At 35.3% G+C, this 15,143-nt stretch overlaps 1 protein-coding gene across 1 annotated transcript in view; it reads right to left on the reverse strand.

The window, feature by feature from the left end:
• LOC100373216 (aldehyde dehydrogenase 1A1-like) overlaps positions 1 to 13,190 on the reverse strand; it is a 64,021-nt gene extending 50,831 nt beyond the window's left edge. Inside the window, exons 1-8 of the mRNA XM_085507248.1 lie at positions 13,028 to 13,190; positions 12,626 to 12,730; positions 11,000 to 11,140; positions 10,501 to 10,627; positions 7,937 to 8,127; positions 7,170 to 7,283; positions 4,606 to 4,708; positions 3,803 to 3,987 (exon numbers count right to left, since the gene is read on the reverse strand). Of these exons, the coding sequence (XP_085363374.1) occupies positions 3,803 to 3,987; positions 4,606 to 4,708; positions 7,170 to 7,283; positions 7,937 to 8,127; positions 10,501 to 10,627; positions 11,000 to 11,140; positions 12,626 to 12,730; positions 13,028 to 13,072 (1,011 nt within the window). The 5' untranslated portion in view covers positions 13,073 to 13,190. The remainder of the gene's footprint in view (positions 1 to 3,802; positions 3,988 to 4,605; positions 4,709 to 7,169; positions 7,284 to 7,936; positions 8,128 to 10,500; positions 10,628 to 10,999; positions 11,141 to 12,625; positions 12,731 to 13,027) is intronic.
• Between the last annotated feature and the right edge of the window lie 1,953 nt (positions 13,191 to 15,143).

The raw sequence follows: 15,143 nt of genomic DNA on the forward strand, positions 1-15,143 counted from the left end.
GCAATAGTGTGGTTGTGTGAGATTGGCATAGACACAACAATAGTGTGGTTGTGTGAGATTGGCATAGGCACAACAATAGTGTGGTTGTGGGAGATTGGCATAGACACAACAATAGTGTGGTTGTGTGAGATTGGCATAGGCACAACAATAGTGTGGTTGCGTGAGATTGGCATAGACACAGCAATAGTATGGTTGTGTGAGATTGGCATAGACACAACAATAGTGTGTTTGTGTGAGATTGGCATAGACACAGCAATAGTGTGGTTGTGTGAGATTGGCATAGACACAGCAATAGTGTGGTTGTGTGAGATTGGCATAGACACAACAATAGTGTGGTTGTGTGAGATTGGCATAGACACAGCAATAGTGTGGTTGTGTGAGATTGGCATAGACACAGCAATAGTGTGGTTGTGTGAGATTGGCATAGACACAGCAATAGTGTGGTTGTGTGAGATTGGCATAGACACAGCAATAGTGTGGTTGTGTGAGATTGGCATAGACACAGCAATAGTGTGGTTGTGTGAGATTGGCATAGACACAGCAATAGTGTGGTTGTGTGAGATTGGCATAGGCACAGCAATAGTGTGGTTGTGTGAGATTGGCATAGACACAACAATAGTGTGGTTGTGTGAGATTGGCATAGACACAACAATAGTGTGGTTGTGTGAGATTGGCATAGACACAACAATAGTGTGGTTGTGTGAGATTGGCATAGACACAGCAATAGTGTGGTTGTGTGAGATTGGCATAGACACAACAATAGTATGGTTGTGTGAGATTGGCATAGACACAGCAATAGTGTGGTTGTGTAAGATTGGCATAGACACAACAATAGTATGGTTGTGTGAGATTGGCATAGACACAACAATAGTGTGGTTGTGTGAGATTGGCATAGACACAACAATAGTGTGGTTGTGTGAGATTGGCATAGACACAGCAATAGTGTGGTTGTGTGAGATTGGCATAGACACAGCAATAGTGTGGTTGTGTGAGATTGGCATAGACACAGCAATAGTGTGGTTGTGTGAGATTGGCATAGACACAGCAATAGTGTGGTTGTGTGAGATTGGCATAGACACAGCAATAGTGTGGTTGTGTGAGATTGGCATAGACACAGCAATAGTGTGGTTGTGTGAGATTGGCATAGGCACAGCAATAGTGTGGTTGTGTGAGATTGGCATAGACACAACAATAGTGTGGTTGTGTGAGATTGGCATAGACACAACAATAGTGTGGTTGTGTGAGATTGGCATAGACACAACAATAGTGTGGTTGTGTGAGATTGGCATAGACACAGCAATAGTGTGGTTGTGTGAGATTGGCATAGACACAACAATAGTATGGTTGTGTGAGATTGGCATAGACACAGCAATAGTGTGGTTGTGTAAGATTGGCATAGACACAACAATAGTATGGTTGTGTGAGATTGGCATAGACACAACAATAGTGTGGTTGTGTGAGATTGGCATAGACACAACAATAGTGTGTTTGTGTGAGATTGGCATAGGCACAACAATAGTGTGGTTGTGTGAGATTGGCATAGACACAGCAATAGTGTGGTTGTGTGAGATTGGCATAGACACAACAATAGTGTGGTTGTGTGAGATTGGCATAGACACAACAATAGTGTGGTTGTGTGAGATTGGCATAGACACAACAATAGTGTGTTTGTGTGAGATTGGCATAGGCACAACAATAGTGTGGTTGTGTGAGATTGGCATAGACACAACAATAGTATGGTTGTGTGAGATTGACATAGACACAACAATAGTGTGGTTGTGTGAGATTGGCATAGACACAACAATAGTGTGTTTGTGTGAGATTGGCATAGGCACAACAATAGTGTGGTTGTGTGAGATTGGCATAGACACAGCAATAGTATGGTTGTGTGAGATTGGCATAGACACAGCAATAGTGTGGTTGTGTGAGATTGGCATAGACACAACAATAGTGTGGTTGTGTGAGATTGGCATAGACACAGCAATAGTGTGGTTGTGTGAGATTGGCATAGGCACAACAATAGTGTGGTTGTGTGAGATTGGCATAGACACAACAATAGTGTGGTTGTGTGAGATTGGCATAGACACAACAATAGTGTGGTTGTGTAAGATTGGCATAGACACAACAATAGTATGGTTGTGTGAGATTGGCATAGACACAACAATAGTGTGGTTGTGTGAGATTGGCATAGACACAACAATAGTGTGTTTGTGTGAGATTGGCATAGGCACAACAATAGTGTGGTTGTGTGAGATTGGCATAGACACAGCAATAGTGTGGTTGTGTGAGATTGGCATAGACACAACAATAGTATGGTTGTGTGAGATTGGCATAGACACAACAATAGTGTGGTTGTGTGAGATTGGCATAGACACAACAATAGTGTGTTTGTGTGAGATTGGCATAGGCACAACAATAGTGTGGTTGTGTGAGATTGGCATAGACACAGCAATAGTATGGTTGTGTGAGATTGGCATAGACACAGCAATAGTGTGGTTGTGTGAGATTGGCATAGACACAACAATAGTGTGGTTGTGTGAGATTGGCATAGACACAGCAATAGTGTGGTTGTGTGAGATTGGCATAGGCACAACAATAGTGTGGTTGTGTGAGATTGGCATAGACACAACAATAGTGTGGTTGTGTGAGATTGGCATAGACACAGCAATAGTGTGGTTGTGTGAGATTGGCATAGACACAACAATAGTGTGGTTGTGTGAGATTGGCATAGACACAACAATAGTGTGATTACGTGTTATAATGTAATGTGTGGCTATCATAAACTCAGCTCACAATAAAGTTGAGATAAAGTATAAATACATATAACTATTACTTGGGAAATTCATGCATTGATAAACCCACAGACCAAACATGGCAATTAAAAACAAAACATAATAAAATATATTTAAAATATATTTAAAATATCTTAAACTCTCAGGGTGTTTATCAGATATTTTCATGTTTACTTGTGTTTGGCAAGATCAAATTTAGTATTTTACGATTGGTGAAAACACCCAAATCCTGTCTGCTATTTTTTGAAGCTAATGTCATAAAATATAACCCGATTTGCGGCACTAAATAACCATACTATAATTTTCGATGTTGTGTTTTCTACGACATGAGACAAGGGGATATTTAGTTAGTCATGATTTGACAGGATACTTGAACAGTTGCTGATGTGATAAGTTTAATTATCAGATGTAGCCATGTAATGTAATGCCATGTAATATTTTTTTTATTTTCAGCGCGAAAATTAATATTGACGTTTTAGCGGTGATACCCGCTGCCCAGAATGGGCATACCATGCTGACTAGTCACACTCATCATGATCGGTTTCATATATTGTAATGAATGTCAAGAAACAAAGATCTAATCTTGATATGCCATAGTGCTCTATATAGAGTGGTAATTAGGAATGCTTTCTCATATATTTTGCTGGACAGACAAGTCAAATTTAGTAATTATCTGTATATGTCTTCCAAAAACATGTTGAAGATCTAAACCAGCTCATTTCTTGAGTAACCTTGCTTACCAACCAGTTTTGCAGCTAGTGAGCTGTGCCTTACTGGGAAATATGATCCACAATTCTACAGTGTCTTACAAGCTGAGCCACGTATACACCTTTAATGTAGTACTCTCCATAATACAAGAACAATGGAGTTGATCCAAAGATTCATTAGTTTGAGTATTAAGCACAAGAATGTGTTAGTATTGCATAGTTTCAAAATATTTTATTTTCTTGGCCCCGGAACCCTCTGGAATTACTACTGAATTAGTTGTATTGTCAGCAAATCAATAATACCTGTGGACCCGATTCAGTATTACCAACATAAGGGTCACCAATTACTCGTTTTTTGGCGCGTTCTACACTCTTCTTAACAAATTCATCATAAATATCTTCCTGTACAAATGTACGTGATCCAGCACAACACACTTGTCCCATGTTACCAAATAAGGCTTGATGAGCATTTTCAACAGCAAAGTCCACTACACGAAAAAAAAATTGTTGTTTTGTAGATAAATAATATGAACTAGATTTTTGCGTTAATGCCTTAAATTTATCGCGAACGATAGCATTAACATTTTTTGCATTGTACAGTTAAATCTGCAAACTCAACTTGGTATACCATTATTTATTGCTCAGTATTACGTGGTTTGGTTCCCATTCATCGACATGACAGTATGAATGATCAACATCAAAGTTCACAAGACATGACTGCCACAGAAAAGCCAAACCACAATTGACAATCGTCACATCGTAACGACATTTGACATTCACGACATTTGTATTGATTGTGGACGTCATTGTAAAGTGGATGAAATTGATTGCGGAATTTGAGAATTTTGAACACAAGAAAATTTACATATACTAAAAAAAGTTTATTCTGTGACAAAAATATCAATGTCTTATAAAATATCGCGAAAGACGACTTGAAGCATGTTGACTTTATTTTGTCAAAATGTCAGTGTAAAATATTTAATTTATTTATATACTCTGGCCATGGCCATTATTAACCAAACCCTGGAAAAAATGCTCAATTCAAATTATGTCCATTGCTGGCAGGATTATGATGATATCAAATAAAACAATTGAATTCAACTTACTATCTACATCTGCAAATATTATATTTGGACTCTTGCCACCAAGTTCTAGGGTAACTCTTTTCAAATTGGACATTGCAGAAGCTGCTTTAATTATTCTTCCAACCTAAGAAAGAACAAGACATGCAATGCACAGTCCCCGTTAGATATCAAATTTAAGGTAGAGATGCAGTTTACCTGACAGATATTTTAATTAGTTAATTAAGAAACCAAGATGACCTCCCTTGTCCACAAAACTTATATTTTTGGAAAACTTATTGTATGAATTTTAAAATTTTTTAAGTATTTTGTTATGGACACTGTAGTTTGAAATATGCACAAAAATGTGCTTTTTTGGTCAAAAGTGATTTTAAAAAAAATAGCGTCTAAACCATGCTTCTGTTTTCTGTTAAAATTGGTTTACGAGTACATATTTTTACTAAGAAGAAAGTGCCGTCTTGAAAACTGGCTAACAGATGTCAATTTTGCAGGGCAGCTGCTCAGATTTTACTACTTCAAGTTTATGCATAAATTAACACCCAGGCTAGTTGTCTGTACGATTGTTGTAACACTGTTCAACCAAAAACAATGCCCCGAAGGCGTTTTGAAGATAAACACATTGTCAATCATTTGTGAAAATTTCAAAACAAAAGATCTAAGAGTCTGGGATGTGCACTAAAAAGAAGCTGAGATAATTGCTAATTTGCATAACAATTCACTCAGTAAGAAGTTTGCTAATGCTCATAATTAAAATGGCTGTAACAGTTCCAAATTTAAATGTATTATCGTTTTGTAAAAAGTTAAATATAGTGCATAATATGGAGATCGCGTAATTACTTTTTTTCAGCATGTTTCTTTTTATTATTTATGTACAGCCTTGCTAAATCTTGCTAAACATTCAAAAGAGAGAATGTTTGCACCATTATCTATATTTTAAAATCGTCTTTTGAGTATGTTCCATTATTCAAAATTCTACAAACTTTTAACAGTCTATAGCTAAGACTGTTTGGGTAATAAAAAGCAAAAAAATAAATCACTCCCAAGTGCCCACGAACCTGCATCTCTACCTTAAGATATATAGTTTTGTTTATAGTAATATAGTTAGAACATAAACATGTCAGAAGTATGGATCCAGAAGATGATGCTTGATTATGATGATTGTTTAACATTAGTCATCTTGTATCTGCTCATTAAACTACTACTTGTACAGCATTATTTAAAACAAAATGGACACTGGCCGGTAATTTTGAATACATCTGTATAACTATGAGATGATGTATAATGAATATATAAAATTTGAGCATAATCAGTCAAAGCATGTCAGAGATACGGTTATAGAATTGCATTCATTAAAACAAAATGGCCGCCAGTCAGCCATTATGAATCCGATCCGAAAATCAAAATGACGTTCATCAATGTATGTACCAAGTTTGAACAAAATCCATCTGTAAACGGCTGAGATTCGGTTCCGGAATGCCAGAAATGCTTGATTTTGATGATTTTTCAGTAAAAAATGGCCGCCATTCGACTATCTTGAATAAATCGTGAAACAAATTGATGTACATATGTATAATATTATGTATGATGTACGTATCTAAGATATAAGTCCGAACGCACGAACCCACTCACGAAAGTCAATCCATTAGTCCGAACGCACGGACCCATTCACAAAGGTCAATCCATTAGTCCGAACGCATGGACCCACTCACGAAGGTCAATCCATTAGTCCGAACGCACGGACCCACTCACGAAGGTCAATCCATTAGTCCGAACGCACGGACCCACTCACGAAAGTCAATCCATTAGTCCGAACGCACGGACCCACTCACGAAGGTCAATCCATTAGTCCGAACGCACGGACCCACTCATGAAGGTCAATCCATTAGTCCGAACGCACGGATCCACTCACGAAGGTCAATCCATTAGTCCGAACGCACGGACCCACTCATGAAGGTCAATCCATTAGTCCGAACGCACGGATCCACTCACGAAGGTCAATCCATTAGTCCGAACGCACGGACCCACTCACGAAGGTCAATCCATTAGTCCGAACGGGAACTAACAACGTGAACAGCACTAGCATCTAGGGAATCACAGTTTACGTGACCATGCAGGATGAGCTAATATTAATTCATTGCAAGGTCGCATGCGAAAATTTAGTCTTTAGTCAATATGAGGCTCTCTAATTTCGATCTTTTGAGTATATACTCGTCTGCATGGACTCTTGATGCATGAATTATGTGAATATATGTGTAATATGTGATGTATATATATGTTTAGTAAATAATTCCATATTGTATGCTTTCATCACCAACCACATACATTCTTACATTTCATTACCACTAAATACATGTTATACAAGTCATATATCAGACATGGAATGGATCTACCATATTGTATCAACACAGCGAGCAAATCTGCGGGAACAAACAAACACTTATCAGGTTCTTATGATCCTACCAGAAGTTCCGTTATGGTAGATACATGAATAATAGACTATGGAAAATTTGGATTTGAATAATATTGTAGACCAGTGTTATATTGGCGAGTGAAAAACAAGAGGCAATATGACGTAAATGTTAACTGACCTCTGTAGATCCAGTGAAGGAAACTTTATCCACGTCCATATGTTCAGAGATAGCAGCCCCAGCAGTGGGACCATAACCTGGTACAATGTTAACAACACCTGGTGGAAATCCAGCCTGGCACAATAACGGTAATTTAATACAACGCTTACGGGTTATATCAGTAGTCATTTTCATAGTGTAAGGGTAAACGGACATTTACATTTTCAGTTTTCTTTCTTTCGAGATTACACGCATGTTGTTTTCTACAAAAACGTACTAACAAGAAACAATCAGGAACATTTGATTGAAACTCTGGCAACCCAGCGATTGACGATCTATTTAAATTAGTATTTTTATAAAATTAATTGGCATATGATTTGTATGGTACCATGCTATTCGTTTGTGCAGTTACTAAAGCTGGACATTTCTATCGAGCACTGCAGCTAGTTATAATCTTTAGGTAAATTTGTCATAATATCTTTTTAGTAAACTCTCTGTAAGTATTGTAACTATACCTTACATATTCAAAATGCAATATAATTAAATACAAATACAATAAGTAGCGCCCTTTATTTCGAAGTGCTCCTGTGACATCACCATAACGTAGCAATCTTGTTTAAATGTCGTTCGTCATTTTAAATGTAACACAGTACTTTTTATTATCATTTATAGTACATATTATTCGCAGATGACGGCATGTCAAAATATTTTTGCAATCATATACGTCACAGAACCACACATCGTCCTTTGATTCGAGTCTTCTTAGAACGTTGTACTAACAAACTTACTTCTTTGATTAGTGTCGCACCATAGATCGTTGTCAACGGAGTCTGCTCTGCTGGTTTTGCTACACAGGTGCAACCACAACACAATGCCATTGCAATCTTAGATATGAATATAGCAAATGGGAAGTTCCATGGAACAATCAATCCGCATACTCCGACAGGTTCGTGACGGGTATAGCAGAAGAAAGGACCGTCTTAAATCAAGCAGGAAAAACAAACGATAAACTTATTGTAGAACTTATAGATATGTTCTATTCTGTTTGTCTGTATAATCAATATAATCCAAAGATAATGCAATACTTCGTTACCATAGTAGCACAAGAGATTAGTAGTTTTTATGCTATTTCATATAAAACAGAACCTACATGATCCGAACAAAAGTGTGCTCGTCATCTCGGATTTTAATATGGTCCCCATCATTATGCGAAAAATATTTTTAAATTCCCATGTTTTTAAACCCCAGAAATTCAACAAGGCCAAGAAATATATCAAGTTGTTATTACTCGAAAAAAGCAACTCATACTTTGAACGGATATTCTTTTTTTCAAGTTATTTATTACTTTTTAGGCTTTGAATGTGATTATCTATCACTATATAAATTGTTGTTTTGCTATTTTGGTCACTTCTGAGCAAAAATACTGAAGATAACGGATATTTGTTGGGTTTATTGAATTTCTTGAGTTCAAAAACGTATGAATTGATTCTAAAATTATGTTTATAGGTGCCTTGGAAGCACAAATATTACTTTCTTTCGCGTATTGATGGGGCCATCTTGTAATCCAAGATGGCAGCCACAGTTTTGGTCGGATTACGTGGGATTGCTCGTAAAGGGTATACAAAAATTAGTGATTGTGCAAATTTTCGCGCTTTTTTCACATTTTGAACGATTCTTATCTACTGTACTATAGGAGCCAATAGTACATTTTCCTATGTGTTGTGTGAAATGAATAATTCGGTGATGATATAGTTCAATGTGCGTTTTGCTAACAACATTGAATATAACCAAATCGAAGTCAGAGAAATCTGAATTGGTAGCCAATATATATGTCAATAAATTCTGAAAGATTGTATCAACATAAAGCGGTGATATATAATTTGTGTATTCAATATTTGTGTGCATTTTGTTTTCACATATCTAATATATTATAGCGCACTGTTTTGTCATTTCTGGTCAATCCTTAGATTAGTATGCCGCTAAAACTCGTAGGATTATTTCTATATATAACGAGTCCCTGCTGTTTTATATTAGGAATTGTTTCATTTTAGTGATGGTATCTACGGGGCACCAAAGCCTGCAAAATATTTTGTCATACAGAGAAACAAAATTCACAGCCATTTTTTTTTTAATTTAAAGAAATAACCAAACTAGACAAAATAAAAAAACACACCAATACCAGCATAACATATTAAAATAAAATAATAAAAATTAAATCAAAACATGAAATTAAATTATATTTAATTGAATAAGAGCCCTAGCAAATAAATAAAATGAAATTAAGAAAAAAGGTGAAAATCTGAAAATAGCATCTTTGTAAACAAAGGAAGAGGAAGAAGGTGTATGCGCATCACATGTTCAGATATTCAAAAACTCTGTCGATGTAATCATGGAGGACATCAGGACTATACTGTATAGTAGGATGTAAGAACTCTGCCATAAAAATTATTAATGGACGTTTGTGTCTTCCAATTTCAAATATAGATATGGTTGACGCTGTCGTATAATAAAATTAGGCTAGTACCACGGGGCTAGTACCCAGCGCTGGTTTGACCGCTCACTGCTATGAACAATAAACGAGTTGTTCACTGGTGCTCATTACTATTACCTTCAACTAAGCTCAGACAACTTCTGTTTATATAGTTGTCTCAAAACAAAGTGAAATGACTCATTAATTCAATAGATAACTGGGATTTTGTGTTTTAATAATAATTGTTTCTAATTTCTGTCCATTTACGCGTCATTCATTTCCCGCTTGCTCGTCGAATGCCACTGAGCAACGTGGTCGGTGGTCAAAGCAATACTGTACCACGCCCAATATCTCAGCCCATTGAATGTGTACCATCAAGACCCAATGTAAAATCACCCATACAACAGTCATACACGCAAGGCTATCGTGCTACAGACAGCAGCACAGTTACATGTAATGCAAAATGAATTATTAAAGTAACATGCTTTTACATGTGTATCAGTCCCGACAGTTGCGTAAGACATGATGTCGTGGTTGGCACCGAAATTAACTAACTAGAAATAATAATTTGAAAATATATGTATTTATTTATTTTGCTTTTATTTTTACTCGTTTATAATAAGTAAATTAGTTAATAATTTACTTTATTGAATTTAATTTTTTGTATTTTGTAAGTAATAGGTTGTTTTTATTATTTAAAAAAGTTTTGGTAAATTTCACGAAAAAAATGTCTGTGGAATTGTTTTTCTCTCTAACATTTTAATTTCTATTATTTTTTTTTAATTTGTCTGTAGCTATATAAATTCATACCTGGTACATATATGTCTGTGGTCATATTCAGACGTAATACTATAGCCTAATAGAATATAATATGTATTTTACCTATGGGAATTGTCTTTCCATGTATTTTATCAGCATAGCCAGCAAAGTAACGACAGAATATGGTAGCAATCACCATATCTATAGTTGCATCTTTATATGGTTTACCACTGTCCAAAGTTTCCAGTCTCTAAATATAAAGAATAAGTATATATTGATCAAATATTACATCAATTTTGGGGTACTGCACGTTGTGAATGAAAGATAACATTTTCATGTAAATATGAACTAATTTCCAGCAAAGATTAAAGCTGGTCGTCGCGCAGCGAGTGATCGAATTTCATTTAAATAAACAATGTATTTTACATGCGTTGTATACTTCGCTATGAGTACCACATCGAACAGGACGTGGCACGGCGACTGCCGCCCTTTAAAGTGAGAAAAGTAGGTGCAATGTATAACGGTTTAGGTTGAATTCATTAAAATTAATATACAGTGTAGTAATATAAGCATACTGAATTGATTGTGTTGAATGATTGCACAGTGAGGCAAATCAACTTACTGCCAGGTAATCTGCATCTCTCTCAATTAAATCAGCTAGCTTGTACAGAAGTAGTCCCCGTCCTGATGCATCCATGGTACGCCAAGTGGAACCAAGTTTGAATGCTTCTCTTGCAGCTTTCACTGCAACATCTATATCTGCCTGATAGAAGAGAAGTGTTTCAAAGACGCGCCTGCCACAGTCATGGAAATACGCTATTAAGTATTTGAATGTCTAGTTTTTGCAATCTTTTATTCATTTGTTTTGAGCTGGAAAATAATAGTTATAACAAATACAATTTTGTTTAGGATTTCCCGAAGTTGGTGAGCTAGCCTTACCACATCCTAGTTTTAATATGTATGCCCTTACCAAAATTCATTAGACAAAATGTATAATTTTTGTGTGCAAAAAGTATACAAATTCTGAATAAATTTGTACATTTTATGTATAATTTTTGTACCCTATATTTGGAACAGATTTATATACAAAAAGTATGCAAATATTATGCAAATAGTGTACAAAACTTGGTTATGACAACTCACTAAACATACCCCTCCAACTATCTTTATTTGACAAACTGATAAGACCCATTATTGTATATGGTAGTGATGTTTGGGGTGATGAAAGCACAACTAAGTCTGCAATTGAGGATGTCCATCTTTCATTTGGTCGGTTCATTCTTGGTCTCTCAAAATTCACATCAAAAATGGCTGTTTATGGTGAGCTAGGAAGGTACCCCATTGACTGTTTTATCAAGAAACAACGACTTAAATATTTCAACCGGGTAACAAACTCTGATAACACATTACTAAGAGAAGCCTACTTAGTAAACAAGAATGTAAAAAGTAAATGGTTTACTAGTGCAGAAACCCTCATGCAAGATATAGATGTTGTCACCATTGTAAACTCAAGTAAAAAAATAATTAAGAAAAATTTAGACTTTATTCATAAAAAAATAAACAAATCATTTGAGAACCAATGGATCTTAGACATGCATAATGATAATAGAAAACAAACCTTGGCTAAAAACAAACTAAGAACATACAGACTTTTCAAACAAGATTTAAAAATTGAAAATTACCTAATTAATATGCAGAATAATGGTCTTAGAAGGTTAATTGCAAAATTCAGGACAAGCAACCATGACCTTAAAATTGAGAAAGGCAGCCATAATAATGTGCCGCTGGATAAAAGAACATGTGATATGTGCAGCCAAAATATAATTGAGGATGAGCAACATTTTGTAATGAAATGTCCAGCTTACAGTCACCATAGGGACAAATTATTCCTGACTGCACAAAAGAAAGTTCCAAATTTTGATAAAGAAAATAGTCAGAATAAATTCATTTTGATTATGGCAAACCATACTCTAGCACCAGCCTTAGCTGTCTTCTTAAAAAACAGCTATGGAACAAAACAGCAACAACTATCAGTGTATTAGGCTACATTCTGTATTCACCATTGGCTGCAAATTGTCTTTATTGTTTTTTGATTTGTTTTATTTTTTTAGAAAAGTTTTTATTTTTTGTTTTCTTTTTTAGATTGTAGTTTGTTTTAATTTCTTTCTGTAAGACCCTTTTTATCCTTTCCTAAGGATTTTATGTGTCTAATAAACAAATATTAAAATATAACTGTTATTGTCTTTACCTTATCTCCTTCCTGTACGTCACATATCTTTTCCCCGTTACTGGGATTGATGGTAGAAAACGTCTTGCCACTGATAGAATTTACGAATTCATTATTGATAAAAATCTGAAGAACGTTATAAATATAAAGGTAATTAGTTTACATGAAATGAATGTTTTCCCATGATTTACCATGGTAAATTACTAAAACAACAAGAAATTAAGTTTCAACTCAAAACTATTCTAGAACGAATGATCAAACGTTCTACAATACATAATAGTTTTGACTAATGTAGGGTCGGTATAATTAGTCAACCGGCGACTGACTAAGTATGCCGACCCTATTCACCGTCCCTCACCAATGGTGCCCTACTATTTGGTTCTTTTTATCGTCCAATAAACGTTCCGAGAGTCTGTGTCCTACCTGGGTATATTTAACCTCTGGAGGTTCCACTCGTGTACCACTCATATTGATTAGTTGTAAAGGCAAGGAAATGGATATTTAGATGTAGTGACTAGTATATCATTCACAGTAGCATAAATCTACCAGTGGGCAGCCTAGGTGTAGGTGCCTGTGTGACCTATGTAGTTTTAAAGTACATAACGGTCATGTGACTGGCAGTATTATTATATGGTGGCGTTGTATCACTTGGCTCTCGTTGTATTTCAACACACACTCTTAAACGGTGGGCCATCGACTCGTGCATGTAACTACTAGTATTTTATTTATTTGTCTACTTTTTATAACAGGGGTTCATTAATCTACTAAGAATATGGTCTGCATAAAACTTGTACACAAATACAAAGCGCTAGCGTTGTAAGGGATTGGTCAGTTACTTCGGCCTAGGGGGGGTCGGTGGATCAGTAGGGGGGTACCTTGTTTTTGATTGTGCGAATAGGGGGGTCACCCTGTTTTTGATATCATGTTTTACAGAGTTCACACACGCTCATGCATATATTTTTAAAAAAATTATTTCAGAACAAACGATAAAAAAGTTAATCGTACAAATGTGTTCTTAATAACTATTACCTATATTGCCTATAAATTTGTTGATGCAAAAAATTTTATAGGCTAAATATTTTGAGGTTAAAGTTGCCAAATAACTAACAGATTATGCAATGCGGCTAGAACCCCAATTATAGAGTTAAGTTTTAAACACATCCCAAGTACATGTGCTGCTGATATCAGATTATTTTATTTAAAGTCTGAAGTCACTCACCATTGCATAAGATATTTACTGGATTTATCCAATTATAACAGGAGACAGAAAGACAACAAAGCAATTAGTACAAAGAGCAGTGACAGTTAAAAGTTAAATTTGTGAAAATGCTGATATAGTATAGTATAGTATAGTATATTTTATTTGACTCAAATTAATGAATTGAAATATATATTTTATAAGGGATTGGTATAAATATAAATTAAAATATAAGGGCGTATATCGAATGAGTACTCCACAGCTTTGCTTTTATTTACTATCTTTAGCAACATAGATTTCCCTCCTTCGTGCAGTCTTTTCTGTAGTCATTTTTTTGCTTTATGCTTCCCCTCCCCTCCTAAGGTCTATTAAATGCAAACGCTAAAAATTATGTCAAAATTATGGCAAACCATGATATTTTCAATGCACATATAATACATTTTGTAATCATGTCAAAGCCAAAACTGTTAATATTTCTTTGTTTTTTTTAGGGGGGTCAGCATGTTTAAAGTTTTAAAATATAATGTTTTTTGGGGGGGTCATCCACTTTTTTTTATTTGATAGGGGGTGGGTCAACTGAGATTTACAGCTGGCAAAATGGAATCTGCCGACCCCCCCCCCTAGGCCGAAGTAACTGACCAATCCCTAAATAACAAAATATACATCTTGTTAAATAAATTACATACATTTAGCTTGATAGAATCAAGTTTATAACTGCTGTAATGTTAGTTAAAACAACATTTGGTATTACCGGGGTAGTAACAATTTTATATAAATAATTACTGTGTTAGAAAATTCTGTCTGCTATCTATAGAGTCAACTAAAATATGTTGACCTCTTTACCTATATCCTTACACAGATTCCAATCATATTACTCTAACGTATTTCCACAGAGAATGAACATTAGCACTTCATCTTTTTAAATTTCTCGCAATAAAATTGTTTCCATTTTCCTCATGAGAATTTCTCTTACTCCACGCATCATAACGTGTTTCTGTGTTTTAAAACAACAACATTTAAACATAAAAATTTTAAAATGTCCCTCTACCTCCTTGCAACATGGATAGGTAGTATCAGTGTTGTCTTCCATTTTCTTTTTTATAATGCAAGTCCAAGAGTGTACGATCTTGCTTTAAGTTTGAGTTGAGCTTTCTTAAAATCTGTAGACATTTTTCTGGACGTTTCAAGTTGGTTTTAAACATCCTACAATGGATTAGACAGGATTTTTTGTGCATGTTTTCTTTTCATTCGGTTTCATCGCGAGTCTGAATAAGAGTTTTCAATTTAGCATTATTTTTTCTGTATTCTTATTTTTGTTTATGTTTATATTGTTCATTGTAT

The sequence above is a fragment of the Saccoglossus kowalevskii genome, chromosome 13 (genome assembly GCF_978046115.1).
Source record: "Saccoglossus kowalevskii chromosome 13, keSacKowa6.1, whole genome shotgun sequence".
NCBI classification, from domain to species: domain Eukaryota; kingdom Metazoa; phylum Hemichordata; class Enteropneusta; family Harrimaniidae; genus Saccoglossus; species Saccoglossus kowalevskii.